This window comes from Aphis gossypii, chromosome 1 (genome assembly GCF_020184175.1).
Source record: "Aphis gossypii isolate Hap1 chromosome 1, ASM2018417v2, whole genome shotgun sequence".
NCBI classification, from domain to species: Eukaryota; Metazoa; Arthropoda; class Insecta; order Hemiptera; family Aphididae; genus Aphis; species Aphis gossypii.
This window is the reverse complement of record NC_065530.1, coordinates 44,803,289-44,819,160: the sequence shown is the minus strand read 5'-3', so window position 1 is coordinate 44,819,160 and position 15,872 is coordinate 44,803,289. Positions and strand designations below refer to the sequence as shown.

At 25.3% G+C, this 15,872-nt stretch overlaps 2 protein-coding genes across 4 annotated transcripts in view; one reads left to right on the top strand and one right to left on the bottom strand.

Moving 5' to 3' along the window:
* LOC114130180 (protein tilB) overlaps positions 1 to 15,872 on the top strand; it is a 40,432-nt gene that overhangs the window by 13,369 nt on the left and 11,191 nt on the right. Inside the window, exons 6-10 of one of the 3 annotated variants that reach the window (XM_050197682.1) lie at positions 1,374 to 1,604; positions 4,986 to 5,151; positions 5,243 to 5,307; positions 6,256 to 6,405; positions 6,661 to 8,504. In XM_050197682.1, the coding sequence (XP_050053639.1) occupies positions 1,374 to 1,604; positions 4,986 to 5,151; positions 5,243 to 5,307; positions 6,256 to 6,403 (610 nt within the window). In that variant the 3' untranslated portion in view covers positions 6,404 to 6,405; positions 6,661 to 8,504. The other 2 variants (XM_050197681.1, XM_050197683.1) reach the window with 2 other exon arrangements.
* Positions 8,076 to 15,819, bottom strand: LOC114130177 (ras-related protein Rab-10). Its single transcript, XM_027995082.2, has 4 exons — positions 15,301 to 15,819; positions 9,781 to 9,841; positions 9,306 to 9,444; positions 8,076 to 9,115 (listed from the first exon to the last, which is right to left on the bottom strand). The coding sequence occupies exons 1-4, from the start codon at positions 15,425 to 15,427 to the stop codon at positions 8,840 to 8,842; spliced, it is 603 nt and encodes a 200-aa protein (XP_027850883.1). The 5' UTR covers positions 15,428 to 15,819; the 3' UTR covers positions 8,076 to 8,839.

The window sequence follows — 15,872 nt, the reverse complement described above, 5'->3', positions numbered from 1 at the left end:
CGTCCAAAAAATGATTAAAGGTAAGCTTAAGAGATGTGGGGGGTTCGTTAAAAATAATCGGGCTTATAATTGATATTTTAAGATTTATCGTTTAATTTATGTTGTGTATAAGTTCAAAACATGTATAGGTACGGTGATTGGATGATAATATATCGTACATGATAATTAATTTATCGAACAACTCATTATTTCAAAATCTATTAACGTTTTTGAAAAAAAATTTTTACTTAATTTCCGGTCGAAATAAAATAACATTTTTTTTTACACTTTTTTGAATAATAACATACACTTTTAATTGCATACTTTGAAGTAAAATGTTTTTCGAAGTAGGTATTTCAATTATTTTCAATGCATAGAAATCAAAGTTCTTAAAAGTATTTAAAATTTATTTAAGCAGAGCCGACCAACATTTTGGATTGATTAGGTGCGGTCGGGATCAAGATATATAAAAAACAACATCAGAGTTACCTACGTTCAGAAAATAAAATTATCTTGTTTTAAACATCGATAGCGACGATTAAATTACAGTTAGGTACATTTAAAATACAAATTGTTAGTTACATATTTAAAAAATAAAAATAATGTATTTATAATTATATTGGTTCATGTTCGTATGAAACAAATTTCATAAATGTCAGCGAATCTATTATATCAATTTTAATTTTATCTTTAATATATTTCTGATAATTTCTCTCAGTATTTTAATTATGTAATTACAAATCTATTGAATTGATTTTTAAGTGTGTATCAATTTAAATATTTTTCAATTTTTGACACACTTTTTAGTACATTGGATGTGGACTGTGGACATATGATGATTGGTTCTTAGTTTTTAATTTAGAACTGAAATCTTTCACTCCCATAGTTCCATTATTCATTGGACCAAACATTATAAATTGTCCAAAGTTGTCCACAGTGTGATTGAAAAAGTAGCACCTTACGGCTCAGACTATAATTAATATAGTTAGATATCGGATAATCGATTATTGAGTACGGATCGCAATTTATTAAACGATAATTGTACCTTTAATATTATTATGACCGCAACTCGGGCACATTTTGCAGAGTATTCCTGTACCTCTCCATCCTGCTCATCAAAACTTATGACTCGTAAACTACACATCAATTCCGTCCAAATTTCGATTTTTATGTATTGAAATACTTCGAAAAATGAAATTAAAAATATTTATGCTGTCATTCAAAAAGGTAAAATAATTAAAAATGATAACGATAAAAAATATTAAAATAATATTTTATTTCAACAAATTAAGTACATTTTTTTTTTCAAAATCGTCAATAAATTTTAAAATAAAAATTGATAAGTGTTGTTTGTTAAAAGAAATTGCCCTGTATACAATTTTCACAACTTTTAGTTTTTGGAGTCAACCGAGTGAAAACACTCCGGAATGTCGTGTGGAGATGGCGTTACATAGTAGACGAGCGCAGCGAAAACAAGATGAAGCAAAAAAAACACCTAAAGAAGAACTGTGGACTCCAAAGTTGTTCGCCGAAGATGGCCGTCCGTATAATTTAAATCAAGCAAAAGTACCGTACAAAATGGAAAATGAACACAATAAATACGTGCTTACTGTTCACGTGTACAAGTAAATCGCTAAAATAATAACATTATTAATGCACTCATTATTTAAACCTATACCAATTAATAGTGTTGAAGTTTATTAAGTCGACGTTACTTCGTAGGACATTTTACTAGAAGGGCATAGATGCCTATTATTTTTTATAGACATGGGTATTGACCATTGAGCATAACTTTAGAAATATTTATAGGGAGGTGGGCAAACTCCTTTATTTTATTTAGTAGATATATTGTATAACCACATACCATATATTTACTTATTTAATGGTATACTGGTATAACATAATATCCGAGCATGCTTAGACGCTTAGTATTTACATTGGTTTGTTTAATGTCGAATTTATTAAACAATTCTTTAAATGAATTAACTATTATGCACACCCATTTGCTTTAATTTATTACTTATAAAAAATCAATAAATCATATTTAAAAAAAAATTAGATTTCTTACACCATTTATTAAGAAGTTTCCTACAAGCTGCAGTAATAAAAACTTCTTATTTTCAAATAAGATACACCTAGTGGTTATAGATGAGAAAATCAATGCGAGACTTTTAAAAAAAATTTAATTATATCCCTATTAAATTTAGGCTGTTAGTAAAATTTGTTAATTGCTTATTATATCTTAGATATAGGTAACTGATATAAGACGTATACTAGTATAATTATAATATAATATGTATATATTATATTATTAAGTATATAGTATATAATTTAAACATAAAAAATTATTTAATTTTGCACTTTTATTAAAAATTATTGTTCTATTTGTTTTTATGGTAGTATGAATAAACTTTTTATAAATTGATTTTGTAAGTTTCTATTCTCTTAAATCACCAGTCAGTCCAGGTAGGTTATACCATAAACAATATAAATAATATACCTAATAATATCCCAAGCACGGTTATCTACAAGATAACCGTGATCCCAAGTAACAACTATAATTAAAACATTAAACCACAGAGTAAATGAAATTTCATTTATTCTGTGATTAAACCTTGTTATTAGAATTATATTAAATGGAGAGATTTATTTTCGGCCTTAAATAAATATTGTGGTTTATAAATATACCGTATAACCCGTATCGGAGACCGATGTTATTAATATAATATGTTTTTGTGTGATGCTCACACGACACACATCAATAACATTTGTGTCATTATAAGGCAGTTTAAAATAATTTCATTACGTTTTTGTAATTTTAATCTGTTACAAAACCACTTTATAGTTTATCCAATTATTTCCTATCTTGTTTTCAATAATTTAATAATTCGTTATTTCCCCGAACGTCACGTCAAATTTAATTTGAATGTATTATATTTCTAATAAATTATTTCATTTAAGTCATTTAACCCACACTAAATGTGTTGTAGATTGTAAGTGTAGGTTTTGCAGCAAGACCAAGACTGAATCGGCAAGACGAAGACAATTTTGCTCATCACTAGATAAACCTACCTAAGTACATAACCAACCTTTTTTTTTCTGTAAATTGAAAAATTGTTAAGTAGATGACATTTTTGATAATATTGAAGTATCTAAATCAAAATTGTCTTCTGCTCGTTTTCACACATTATATTATATTTCAATATTTCATAATACTACATAGTAGGTACGTTCAATATTAGAATATGAAATGGTATTATGGCATTATTGGCATCCTTGATTGGCTAAAGATGAACTCTTGAATCGAACAAGTCTAAAGACTAAAATAGGTATTTTCTTACGTAGTCTGCATTCTAAAAAAAGTACACCCTAAATATAATAAATTATTTCATAATACTTAGTAGTTAGTACATTTATACCATTGCTATTATTATATCTTTGACAAGATGTTGACAAAGCACTTTAGGTATTAATAAGTAATAACCATGATGTTCCTAGGAGGCATCATAGATGCTCCTGATTTCCTATACAACGTACGTTTTCGTATTCCTACCTTTCTTCTTCTGCAGAAATCATTCCTTCTTTTAAGTATCAACTCACAATACATCTATAATCATCCATTGCATACAATACTTCGTAATTTAAATTATAGTATTTGTCTAGATTTTATATGTAAGTATAAATATATATAGATATTAGTTAAAAGTTTCTGTAGAATAGTACATAGTAAATTACCATTAAAATTATATTGAGTTGCCCTTGGTATTTGTTCTGTGTTAATGACTTAAAAGTTAAAGTCATAGGTAGAGCTTGATAAATTTAGTTGGGGGCTCAAGCCCTAGATAGAAAATAATTATTAATAACTTCCTATTTGCTTAGAAATAATCTTTTATATGTTTTGTAAAAACAATAAATTAATTAAGATACTTTTCCACACATCACTATAACCAGGCAGTTATTCGCTCGTCGACTCTATGACGTCACGTGGCTATTATATCTCATTTAGTTGAATAATTATTTTTGCTAATTCCTGATTTTTACTTAAACGTTTTTCATTATTTTGACTGCAACATCAAATCATTAAATTAAAAAAAAAAAAAAAATAGTGTTTTTATGCCCTTTAAATACCTAGTATATTTGTGAATGATAATACAAAATATTAGGTACCTACATAACTAGTATCTACAGTATACATGTGGGGGGCTTAGCTCTTCCAAGCCAACCTAGCTCCACCTATATGCTTAATGTATATTATTTAAAAACTATTACTGTAAACCAAACTTATTTTGTAAATTTGTAATTGCTGATTGACTTTTGACAATAACATTAATAAATAATATAATATTTAATCTAGTTTTTATTATACTTAGAAAAATGAAAATGTTTTAAGATGATTATATGCAATTGTATCTAAAATCTAATGGATTAACATTAACCACGGGCGTAGATAGAAAATATTTTCGGAGGGAGTTTTAGTCTAGATATACCTACATTATTACATTAAGTTTTACAATATTTATTTTAAAATTGTTTTATCTTTTATTTCGGGGGTATTTGGTGTTCCCCCTTACTTATGTCTATGATGATATTAACTACAACGATTATCAAATCATAGCCGTCATTATATCTTCCAAACAACCAAACTTATAATTATAAATATTAGTAGGTAGGTAGTAGGTACCTAATACCTATACAAGAATAATAATAACTCATGATGTCCCAATAATTACTCATGTGAATCTAGATTTAAATACATCAATATGTTTAAAAAAGTTATCTGAAAGGTATTTCTGAATAAAAAAAAAAAAAATTAAAAGTTAACCATATAAAATGTTATAATATAATATCATGATAAAATTATTATATTATTCTGAATAAAAACTCTCATAAATCTAAAATACGTTTTCAGTTATACGAAATACCTACCAAGAGCGGTATTACCTATATATACCGCAACTAATTTTTAGAGAATCATGCCGTACAATAATATTTATCTTTTGATTTAGGTTCATGGACACCAGCGAATTGGATGTGGACGTTCAACCCACTTACGTGAGGGTCACGATACGAAAAAAGATATTGCAATTGGCGCTGGACGAAGAAGTAAGAGTTGATGAATCCAATGCGAAACGGTTGATTGGTTCTAAGCAATTGGAAATAACTATGCCTAAAGTAAATTATCGCCGTATAATAGATATAAAAAAAATTGTGTATCATGTAATATGTTTATTTTTCAATGTGTACTATGTTTATTTTATTACAGGTAAAACAAATAATCTGTCCAGTTAAAAAACAATGCGTCATAGATAAAGATTTCCACAAAGAAAAGTAAAGTGAAATTCTCGTTTTTCATGATTATCTAACATTAGTTGTATAAGTAAATATTATGTTGATTACAATTTACAAGTGGATACATTATTAATTCTGATACATTCATATTTCATAGGTAGCCTACTAGGCTCATTATAAACTCAAATTTATTTTTATTTTTTCATGATTTTAAAAAAGCGTACCTATACTTATGGGTAGGAAACGGACTTTAATAGTTTAATGTCTTAAAAAATAAGAGAAATGTCCTAAAAAAAAATACGACCTAATGCCTAAAAAAAATGTACCAAAACACTTAATGTTTTTAAACTCGATATAAACACAATTTTGAACAGTTTTGTGAAGGTACTTATAATTTTAAGTTATAACTTAAAACTTATAAAAATTGTACATGACTACGTACGTAGGTAATCGACAACGGTCGAACAGGTTTAATTTTCGGCATTTTCACGACACTATTCGAATTAAGCAAACATTAACATTCGCTAAGTTATGACTTATGACTTAATATATATAGCCTATAGGTATTTAGATTATTCGAAATTCCAAGTTCTATAATATTATTTTAACTCGAGCTCTCAATTATAAATATACACAATCTAATCAATATTTAACTTTACGTATTTATAAAATTAAATTTTATGTTAAATGTATAATAATTAATTAACATCAAGTCTCAATAGAGGTAGCTAAATTCTTTAGTTTCTTCATACGGACATAATTATTATTTGACTTTATAACACATTTAAGATTTAACTATTAAGTACTTATATTTTCTTTAATATAAATATTAAATGTAATATAAAGAATAGGTACTGTATAGTTCAAAACAAACAATATATTAACATGATATTTTTTTTAAAAGCAATATTTAATTTACATACTATATATTATTAAATAAATTACCTACCTGTGTGTTTTAATAACAAATGTGCTTAAATATTTTAGTAAATCGAAATTAACGGATGAAATATTTGATAATCAAAAGCAAGTGGAATTTTGGAATATAACCAATTCATCAACAAGCGTAAAGAAAATTGAAGACAATAATCTTAAGGATTTCGTCGATAATTCCGAAGTACCACCTTTAGAATAAAGGTTAGAGGTTCCTAATATCAACTAAGGATACTTTAAATAAATAACTATTTTTTTTTTTTATTATTAAAACGTATTGGTATTGGTATATATATATATAAACACAGTTAACCCGATGGCTAATTTAAATTTTAATTAACCTCAATTATTACCATTGTTGTCACAATAGTTATTCGTTATACCTAATTTTGTAAATTAAAAACAGTAAAAATAATTAGACAGCAATTGTTTAAATCGATAAAAAGTATCAATTTTCAGAAATGGCAATAATTTTTGTATGTATAATTGAATCAAGTTTGTATTTGGAGAGGTCAAACTTAAAAATTCCCAGTATTTTATAATCGGGAAAATGGGAATTTTAATTCAAATCCAATTTTCGACAAAATCGATTTTTTCAAACTTTAATTATCGAAAATGAATAATCGTTTATAAATACTCGAATTTTTCACTAAATGCTTATTAGGTAATGGTTTTTTATTCACAATTTTTGAGCTTTTTGTAAGTATAAGAAATATTCAATTTTTTATAACCTATCAATTAAAAATTATTTGCTGATAAAAATGCTTGAAAATGTAATACAAAGCTCCTCATAAGTTGTTAGTTTCTCAATTGAAAAATATAAAAAACCCAGTCACAGTATTTTTTAATTGTTATAAGCATTTTAAGTTAGAATTTTAACATAATTCATATGTTTTTTGTTTTTATACCTAAAATTTTAGTTCCAATTTCAATAAAATTACTGATTCAAACGATAAATAAAGATATGATAACTGTTTTATTATAATTTAGAAACATTATTCGAGAGAACTTTTATGAATTTTGCTATACGCAATAATATTTTTGATTTTTTTCTACCCCCAGATAAATTATATAATGTTAAAATCAAATGGAGAGTATCTCTATAAACTGCAGTTGTTACAATTTTCATGATTCCACTTATTTGCAAAATTTTTCTCTTCCACTATTAATACTACTTAGGTATTATTAAAATTGATTTTCAAAACATAAATAGTTTAATTAACAGAAAAATGTTTTTATAAGCTTAAGAAACATTGAATTGTACATTATTTTATTATTAATTAAATTTAAATATTAGATGTTTGACGTAATTGTTCTAATTTATACTAATGTCTAATGATTGAAACATAATGTTGTTTATCATATTTAGGGCACTATAGTTGTTGTTGTGACTAAATACATAAGACATAAAACATATAATTAGTATATTTAATAATTTATTACCTTGTTTATTACATAAAAATTTTTTTAGTCAGTAGTTTTATTATTTTGGTACTTTTCTTTAATTGAAATTTCAATAAAATTTAAACATAAAGGAAATAATGTTGTTCAATGGTGGTATTCTTTTAGGCAAATTCCATACAATATCAGATTTAGATACAGTTTTTAGTTTTAAAGTTTTAAATGGAAATATAAATCATTTTTGATGCATTTGGTTAGAAATAATTAAAAATAGATAATCGGTTTTATTTAAAAGTGTATTAAAAATATTTATTATGAAATTAACACAAAATAAGTAACTTATTTAAAAAGGCCACAAAGGCATAAGCAACATACAAAATTGTTATTCATTAACTTAAATGTGTCAAATCTTTAAAACTATAAAGTAACAAGAAGTTACAAAAACAGGTTAATAAATTGTTTTTAACGCAAAATTGAATATTTTCTTTACTATTTTTTTTTTTTTTTTTTAATGAATAATAAATTAACAACAAAAAAGGTGATAAAATAAAAAAAAAAAAATAATAATAATACTAAAAGCCAAAATGAATACAAAATAACAGTGTTAGGCCAGTTGAAATTACTTTATAAAATAATATTTGTATAAAAATATTTCTATTATATTAGTAAATTAAATTAGACAATTTTTTTACAGCCGTTTATGAACACTTTGAGCTTATAAGCAAAAATCTTACAACTTATTACAACCCTACAAGAATTAGCTCACTCAGTATTATGGTTAAATTGATAAATAGGATTTTATGAAATTTTGTACAAAATAAAAATAATAATACATAACTTCCACCGAGGACAACCAATAAAATTTTTTGTGGTTCAAGCCACTAACATCAACTGCTTTATTATATTAGACAAGTATGATGATGTCATGATTATCTCGTTTTTATTTAAACAATTATTATTAATAATGGTAACATAAATATTTACATTTATTTGTATGATAAGGAACAGCTTCACAGAAAACCATTTTGCTAAACATTTAAATAAAAAATAATAATATATAACTTGTTAATAGTTCTTCTTGTAAAATAAAAATGTGCTAAAGAACACATAATAATATACAATTTTATGTATATTTATATCAATGAGCTTAGCAAAATGTTTATCTCTTGGTGTTTCACAAATTCTGTCAATAATAATAGTGTCCATTTAAAATTGTCTGTATTAAATACTTAACTATTCAACAACAGCGATTAGACAATCTATCTGATTTCCTATCAATGTTAATTTTTTCGGGCACATCGGTAGGTTCGCGTCCAGGCGTCTTATTCAATATTGATAATGTGAGGTCAGTAAATGCTTTTTCGATATTTATATTTGCTTTTGCAGATGTTTCTAAGAAAGATATGTTATGTTCGCGAGCAATGCCTTCACCTCTTGATTTACTAACAACACGTTTATCATCCATATCACATTTGTTCCCTAAAATCATTTTTTCTACATCTTCGTTAGCATGCTGAAAAGAATAAAAATAAATTACTATAAATCAAATAATCAATATTATATTTATAACTTTAATATTTAAATATTATTGAATATTATAATTTGTTTGGGTATTTATTGAACACACCTCATATACATCAATAACTTAAAATTAAATTCTGTAAGCAAATAATAAATAATAATAATAAATGTATGTATAATACCTCATTAATGTTTCGTAGCCATTTCACTATATTTTCAAAACTTTTTTCGTTTGTAATATCATATACTAACATAATTCCCATTGCTCCCCTATAATAGGATGTTGTTATGGTATGGAATCGCTCCTGTCCTGCTGTATCCCTAAAATTCACATTGTAATATATATATTAAAAAAGTATATATAATTTTTTCATAGATTGTAATTTAAAATACAATCAAATATAATTTGTTTCTTTATCAAAAATAAATAAATTTTGAATTTGGAAATAATTTGAAACTTGTAACACAATATTAAAGATGTCATAATTATATTTTTATTAAGAATGCCAATAGTATTAAAATAATAATACAAAAACCTGTTTATGACCTTCTAAGTAAAATAACATTCAACTATTTGTTGCATAATTAAATCAGACAAAAAATACATAAAACAACTAACTTGTAAACAACATTAAAATATTTAAATTTAATCCTTACCAAATTTGAAGTTTTATTTTTTTGCCTTGAAGTTCCACTGTTTTGATTTTGAAGTCAATACCTAAAAATAAATTATATCAATTAATAATCAAAACAATAATAGGTAAATATAGGTATCTTATTTAAATTAACTACTAGAATAAAATTGTTTGTTTTTATAAGAGAAATGCATCAAGAGTTTTAAAATTACTATTTAGTATTTATGTTTCCAATAAGCAAGAGAGTATAAAATGGTATTTAATGGTATTTTATAACAGCTTTAAATTTACATACAAGTTTTAATGTTAACAATTTTAAAACAAACTGTTGTAAAATAAAAAAATCAATCTAATATTGTACTAAAGTTCGTACTATGGTTTATTATTTTAACTTCTTGGCTTTTACGCTGAAAGCAATAATACATAATATAACTACACTCTTGTAGATAAGTCATTAAATGTTATAAGTAAATGATAACTAATTTTAGAGCTAAAGAACTCTCATTTTAAATTGGGTTATTAATATTATATACTATATTATAACTTACAATTAGAAAAATAATGGTTGATATGAAAAAAAAAAAAATAGATAATCTAAATTTAAATTAAGTATTTTTACCTAACAACAATGTACAAAGAATTTAATTGGTTGTCTAATTTTAGTAGAGGATGACAATTAAAGATTTAAAGAATTTTTAGTTTTTTTTTTTTTTTATTAGTTATCATAAATCAATTGGTAATTTTTTTTAGAGCTTTTTTTTATGGAGTACTTTAGGTATAGCCTATTCATGCACCGGAAATTATGAACACATAATTGAATAAAGATTAAAGTTAAGTATGTGTGGTATCTGAATAAGAGAGCAATGAACGTGTCATAGTCAGTAAATACTAGATAATAAACATAATACACGTAATGCTTTATATTGTTTTTTTTTTTGTAGCTTCAAACTGCTACGGATATTTTTTAATAAACCAAAAAATAAATAAATAACAAGATATAATAGCAAATATTTTTTAAATTCAAATACATAGTAGGTATTCTCTTAAATTGTGCAAAATTTATATTATTTATCCTCAAGTATGAATCAATGATATTAAGTACTATGTTATTGAAAAAACAATAAACTTCTGTTACTAAAATAATACTATTTTAAAAATGTTTACGGTTTTTTTGTAGTTGTCAATTCTAAGTATAAAAATACATAAAATATAATTTTGATTTGATGGATAGTACACAGTTTTACTAATGTTAAAAATTAAGCAACCCATCTAATTAATAATTTGTAATTAGCATGTGATATCTGTCCATGACAAAAAAATAATGTTAGTTCTATTGTGCGTCAGTTCTGATAATAAAATAATTATCACATTAGTTTTATTGATAATATTTTCTTATAAAAAATATGTGATAAAAACTACATTATTAAATATTCAATTAAATATGACTAGTGTAAATAATTTTGATTATAATTCAAACAGACTATATAGATTAACTTCTGATATACCTATATGACGATTTCTTCCTTCAATTAATCTAAGCTGTGAGTAATGGGATCATTATTATATACCTAATATCAGAATATCAATTTATTCACTTATCTTACCCCCACACAGAAATATTTCCAAAATTATTTTACTGGAATAGAAAATTTAACCATTCAATATCCAGATTGTATTTTAATTGTGAAAACTCAAATTTATGATTAAAAAGTAACAAAACTGATATTTTTATAAGAGTCTGAAATATAATAGAATCAAATAAACACAATTAAATAAAAACTCCGATAAAAACATTAACATCACTTAATATATAGCATTAAAAATATTATAGATCTTACTTTTATCAAAAATAATTTTCCCAAGGTTAAAATATGCATCTTTTCAAAAACTGGTCCAATAATATTAATTATAATAAAAGTCTCAAAAAATAAAATTTTACTTTTCTTGGGTATTTCTTAAGTAATAAATTATTATTTGTGATCACTTAGATAGAACTTTATCATTTTGGGTTGATCAAACTTTAACCTTTTTGCTGCTATTTAATTGTATGGAATGTATTTCCAAATTTAATGTTGTTTACTCTAAGTGCTATAGTTATTAACTAAAAATAGAGTCAGTGAAAAAAAGAAATATGTATATAGGTTTAATTAACTGTTTAAACAAACAAATTAATTCTAAATATTGTTATAAATTGTTTAGATGTTATAATAATAAATTTAATTATTTATCCTATCTATACATGAATAATAATCATTTCTCGCTTCAAATAAACTAATTGCCACATCAATTGGATTCTGACTAGTTACGACCTTAGATGATGGACTGATGGTTTAGGTGGAAACGTTATAGTTAGTTAACACGTGAGAAATGCATAAAACAAACTGATTTTTGCTAAACAGTAGCATTTATCATTAAATGTTTTACATACAAATTAGAACCTTTAGAAGGTTAATAGTTAGTTTTCAGCGTAATTTTATTGTCTTATTTTTTGTACTTTGGTGGACATAAGCATCATAATTCTAATTATTAATTTTAATCATTGTCTTTTCTTCAGTGTATCATTTATTTATTATTTATCTATATTAGATTCTGAGCGGAGTGAGGAATTTATTGGTTTTACAATGATGTTTATTTCTTTTTTATTCTGTAAACACTTTTTTCCCCTTAAACTTGCTCAAAAGTACAAGTGTAGCATATTTTCTGAAAGTTAATGTTTTAGAGCTGATATTTTAGAAAGGTCATTTTTCGCTTTTCGAAATAAAAGTGGTTTAAGGAGAAAAAATGTCCAACTTCACGAATATAAAATAATTACGGCTTTGTTTATCACCATAGAAACAAATAAAATTAAATAAAAAAGATCCAATTGTCCACTCAGAATTGTTTTTTATCAAATGTAATCATATTGCATTCAAATCGAGGTTAGGTTATAATTATTAGGGAATACCTACAGTAAAATTACACTATCCTGTCCGAAGGGACAATGGACAAACATCCACCACCGAAATGCGCTGACATACTTTTATATTAATTGTTGATGTATATTTTTATACTAGGTATTTAAAGGTATATAATTATACAATTATTTTAGATTTTAAATTAGTACCTATAGGTACATTATCCAATTTTATAATAAATACATTTTATAGAATTTAGACAAGTACCTACCTACCTTATAAATTATATAAGTGAATTTGTAATGTAATAAGTAATAACATGTATCTAGTACATGAAATTTAAATATATTTTATTGATTACCTATTCAATTTAAAACAAAACAGTTGGATGATAAGTATTTAAAATGATGATTGACTCTAACAAGCCTAACATAACATGAAAGTATAAGTAAATGTTTGGTTAATTTTTGATTGTCAATCCTAATTGCAGTATACACCTCTATAAAAAAATATACAATATTATAAGAACACATACATTACTTAGTTATATTTTTTCTTTGTAAAATAGAAAGTTGTTTATTATTTATTATTAAGATAGGTAATTCATTCTTTTAAAATAATATGTCAGCCCACTATTTGTTTTCTCTCTGGCTCATGCACATTGCACAATATAGACAAAACATATTTACCCAGAATCATTTTTTTTTTTATGTTTTTGAGTTAGGTATCTTAGAGTAAAATTACCCATTACAAAAACAACAGAGAATAATATTTTTGAGAGTAGTACATATAAATTTGTCTAAATATTGTCTTAATAATTTAAATATCATTTCAATTTACAACATTTTTTTTTTAATTTGAAAGTAATACAAAATCAAATAACAATAAAATTTATAACCAATAAGTCATACCATAGGTCATAGGTACCTTTAAAAATATTACTCTATTAAATTTTTGTAATAGGTGATCTTACTCTATAATAACTCAAAAATCATAAAACAAATAATTTTAGGTGAAAGCATTTCATCTGTTATGGTGTGGGCCTACGAGAGAAAACAAAATATATGTCTCTTAAGTTTTTTTTTTGAAATTAGTAACAATTGATTTATTATTGAGATTAAATAGTAAACTATTAATAGCAACAAAATGAATTTATGTTTTAATAATATGATAGGTCATTGTACTTTTATAAAATGTAATAAATGTTTTTAACTTATTCTACTAGGATGCTTGGTGTATGCTTATGAATATTACATTAGTACACTATGGATGATGAATATAGGTATAATATTAACATATAATCATGTATCAGAGATATAAAAATATTTAAACAACAATGTATTAAATTTCTTTTAGATTTTATTATTAGGTACCTACTTACCAAACTTGGTATCTTTTACAATTTACTATTTCAGAATTAAACATGATATGGTATGTATATTTAGATATAGAGTGGTAATATAAGTAATTTCTACATCATATAATAAGGATATTAAATGTCTTGTTTTTGTTTAATTAAAATTCACACAATGCAGTAAGAGTAGTATTATCAATAATTTTTATAATTTAATTTAAGTTTACACATATCAACAACTGATTAAGTAGGTAAATGATATTACAATTTATCTTAAAATGATTAGGAAATTTAAATTTAAAATTTAAAAAACTGAATTGTAATGTTCTGTCTACCTAGCAGTAAACATAGCAATCAGAATACCAAATAGTTAAATAATAAGTATTTTTAAATAAAAATTCTTGAATAGTAATCAAAATTAATGATTGAGTCATATTTTTAAGGGACTTTATACTTTGATATTTACAAAGCTTTTATTTTTATAACTGTAAACAATAACATAATAACATGTAATACAAAGTAGGTATGTAACTGAACATAACGTTCTTAAGTTTTATATTCAAGCCTATCACAGCATCAAATAGTTATTAATGATTTTTAAAAATTTTGCAGAGTTCATAAATATTAATTAATGATTAAAAAAAAATTCCTTTAACTCATTACATCATTGTTATCGCATAAATTAATGCAAATGACCTCAATAATACAAGGATGATTTATAAAATATGACTTTGATATGCATATAGGTACTTACTTTATAGTGAAATTGACGTAATATTATTTATTTATTAGATCTAAGATAATATGCAAATCTGTTAAAAATTGTGTAGATAATTAAATTGTTTGTTTTGATTATAAAAGGTACCTGTCTACCTACTATCCATTCAACATTATTAATAAATAATAATCATTGTACATACAAACAAAATTAATACACCTAAGATTCCTCAACTACCTACATTGGAACGACAAACAATCGGAGACAACACCTGTCGAACGTCAATAATTAATAATAATTCTTCAAAGAAATCATTCCATGAAACAGGACCATATCATCCTAAAGCTCATTAGTCACATAATTTCTACACGTCAGATTTGAAGGTCGTTATTGTCTCCACTGTATATCTATAACATGGTACATACGTGCAAGTGTGCATCGTCTTACAGAGAATATAATGTGTCAGGACAATAGATCCAACTATCAAACTATTAGAGGAGATGCGACATTAACAAGACACGGGAATAAATTAGACAAATTAAAGTCAACTGCCGAAATTGGACATCGCCCACTCACCAATGGTCGAGATGAACGTCGTGGTGAACGCATCGTCTGAGAACCTGAACAGAATGCAGGTCTTGCCAACGCCCGAATCGCCGATCAGCAACAACTTGAACAGCAAATCGTACGTCTTTTTGGCCATCACGGATTACCGGGTTTCGTTTCGTCGGAAAAAGTCTAAAGTGATGGAGGGGGCTGGTGGTATACGGAGGGGTAGATTGAAAAAGGCGCGGGCCCCTGAGTAGAAATTGCGTATCGGGACGGCTGTCCGAATCAATCAACAATATAGCGGGTCGACAGCTATTGTGTTTCTTGGCGGTTTGTAGTGTGGTTTTTCGAATGTTTTATCAGCGGCCTCGCGACGTATTCAACGGACTGGGGCGACGAAAACGACAACGACGACGTGGAAACGTGTCACTAGGCCTAATGTTAATAATTAACTGCGTCAAGTAATCAAATACGACACGAACGGTGAACCGCGATTAGCGAAAGAAATATAATTTAATAGTTTTATCCTATAAAAAAAAAACGTTATCTCGGCCGTGGTCGTAGTCGTCGTCGTCATGGATCGGTCGGTTATTGTGTGA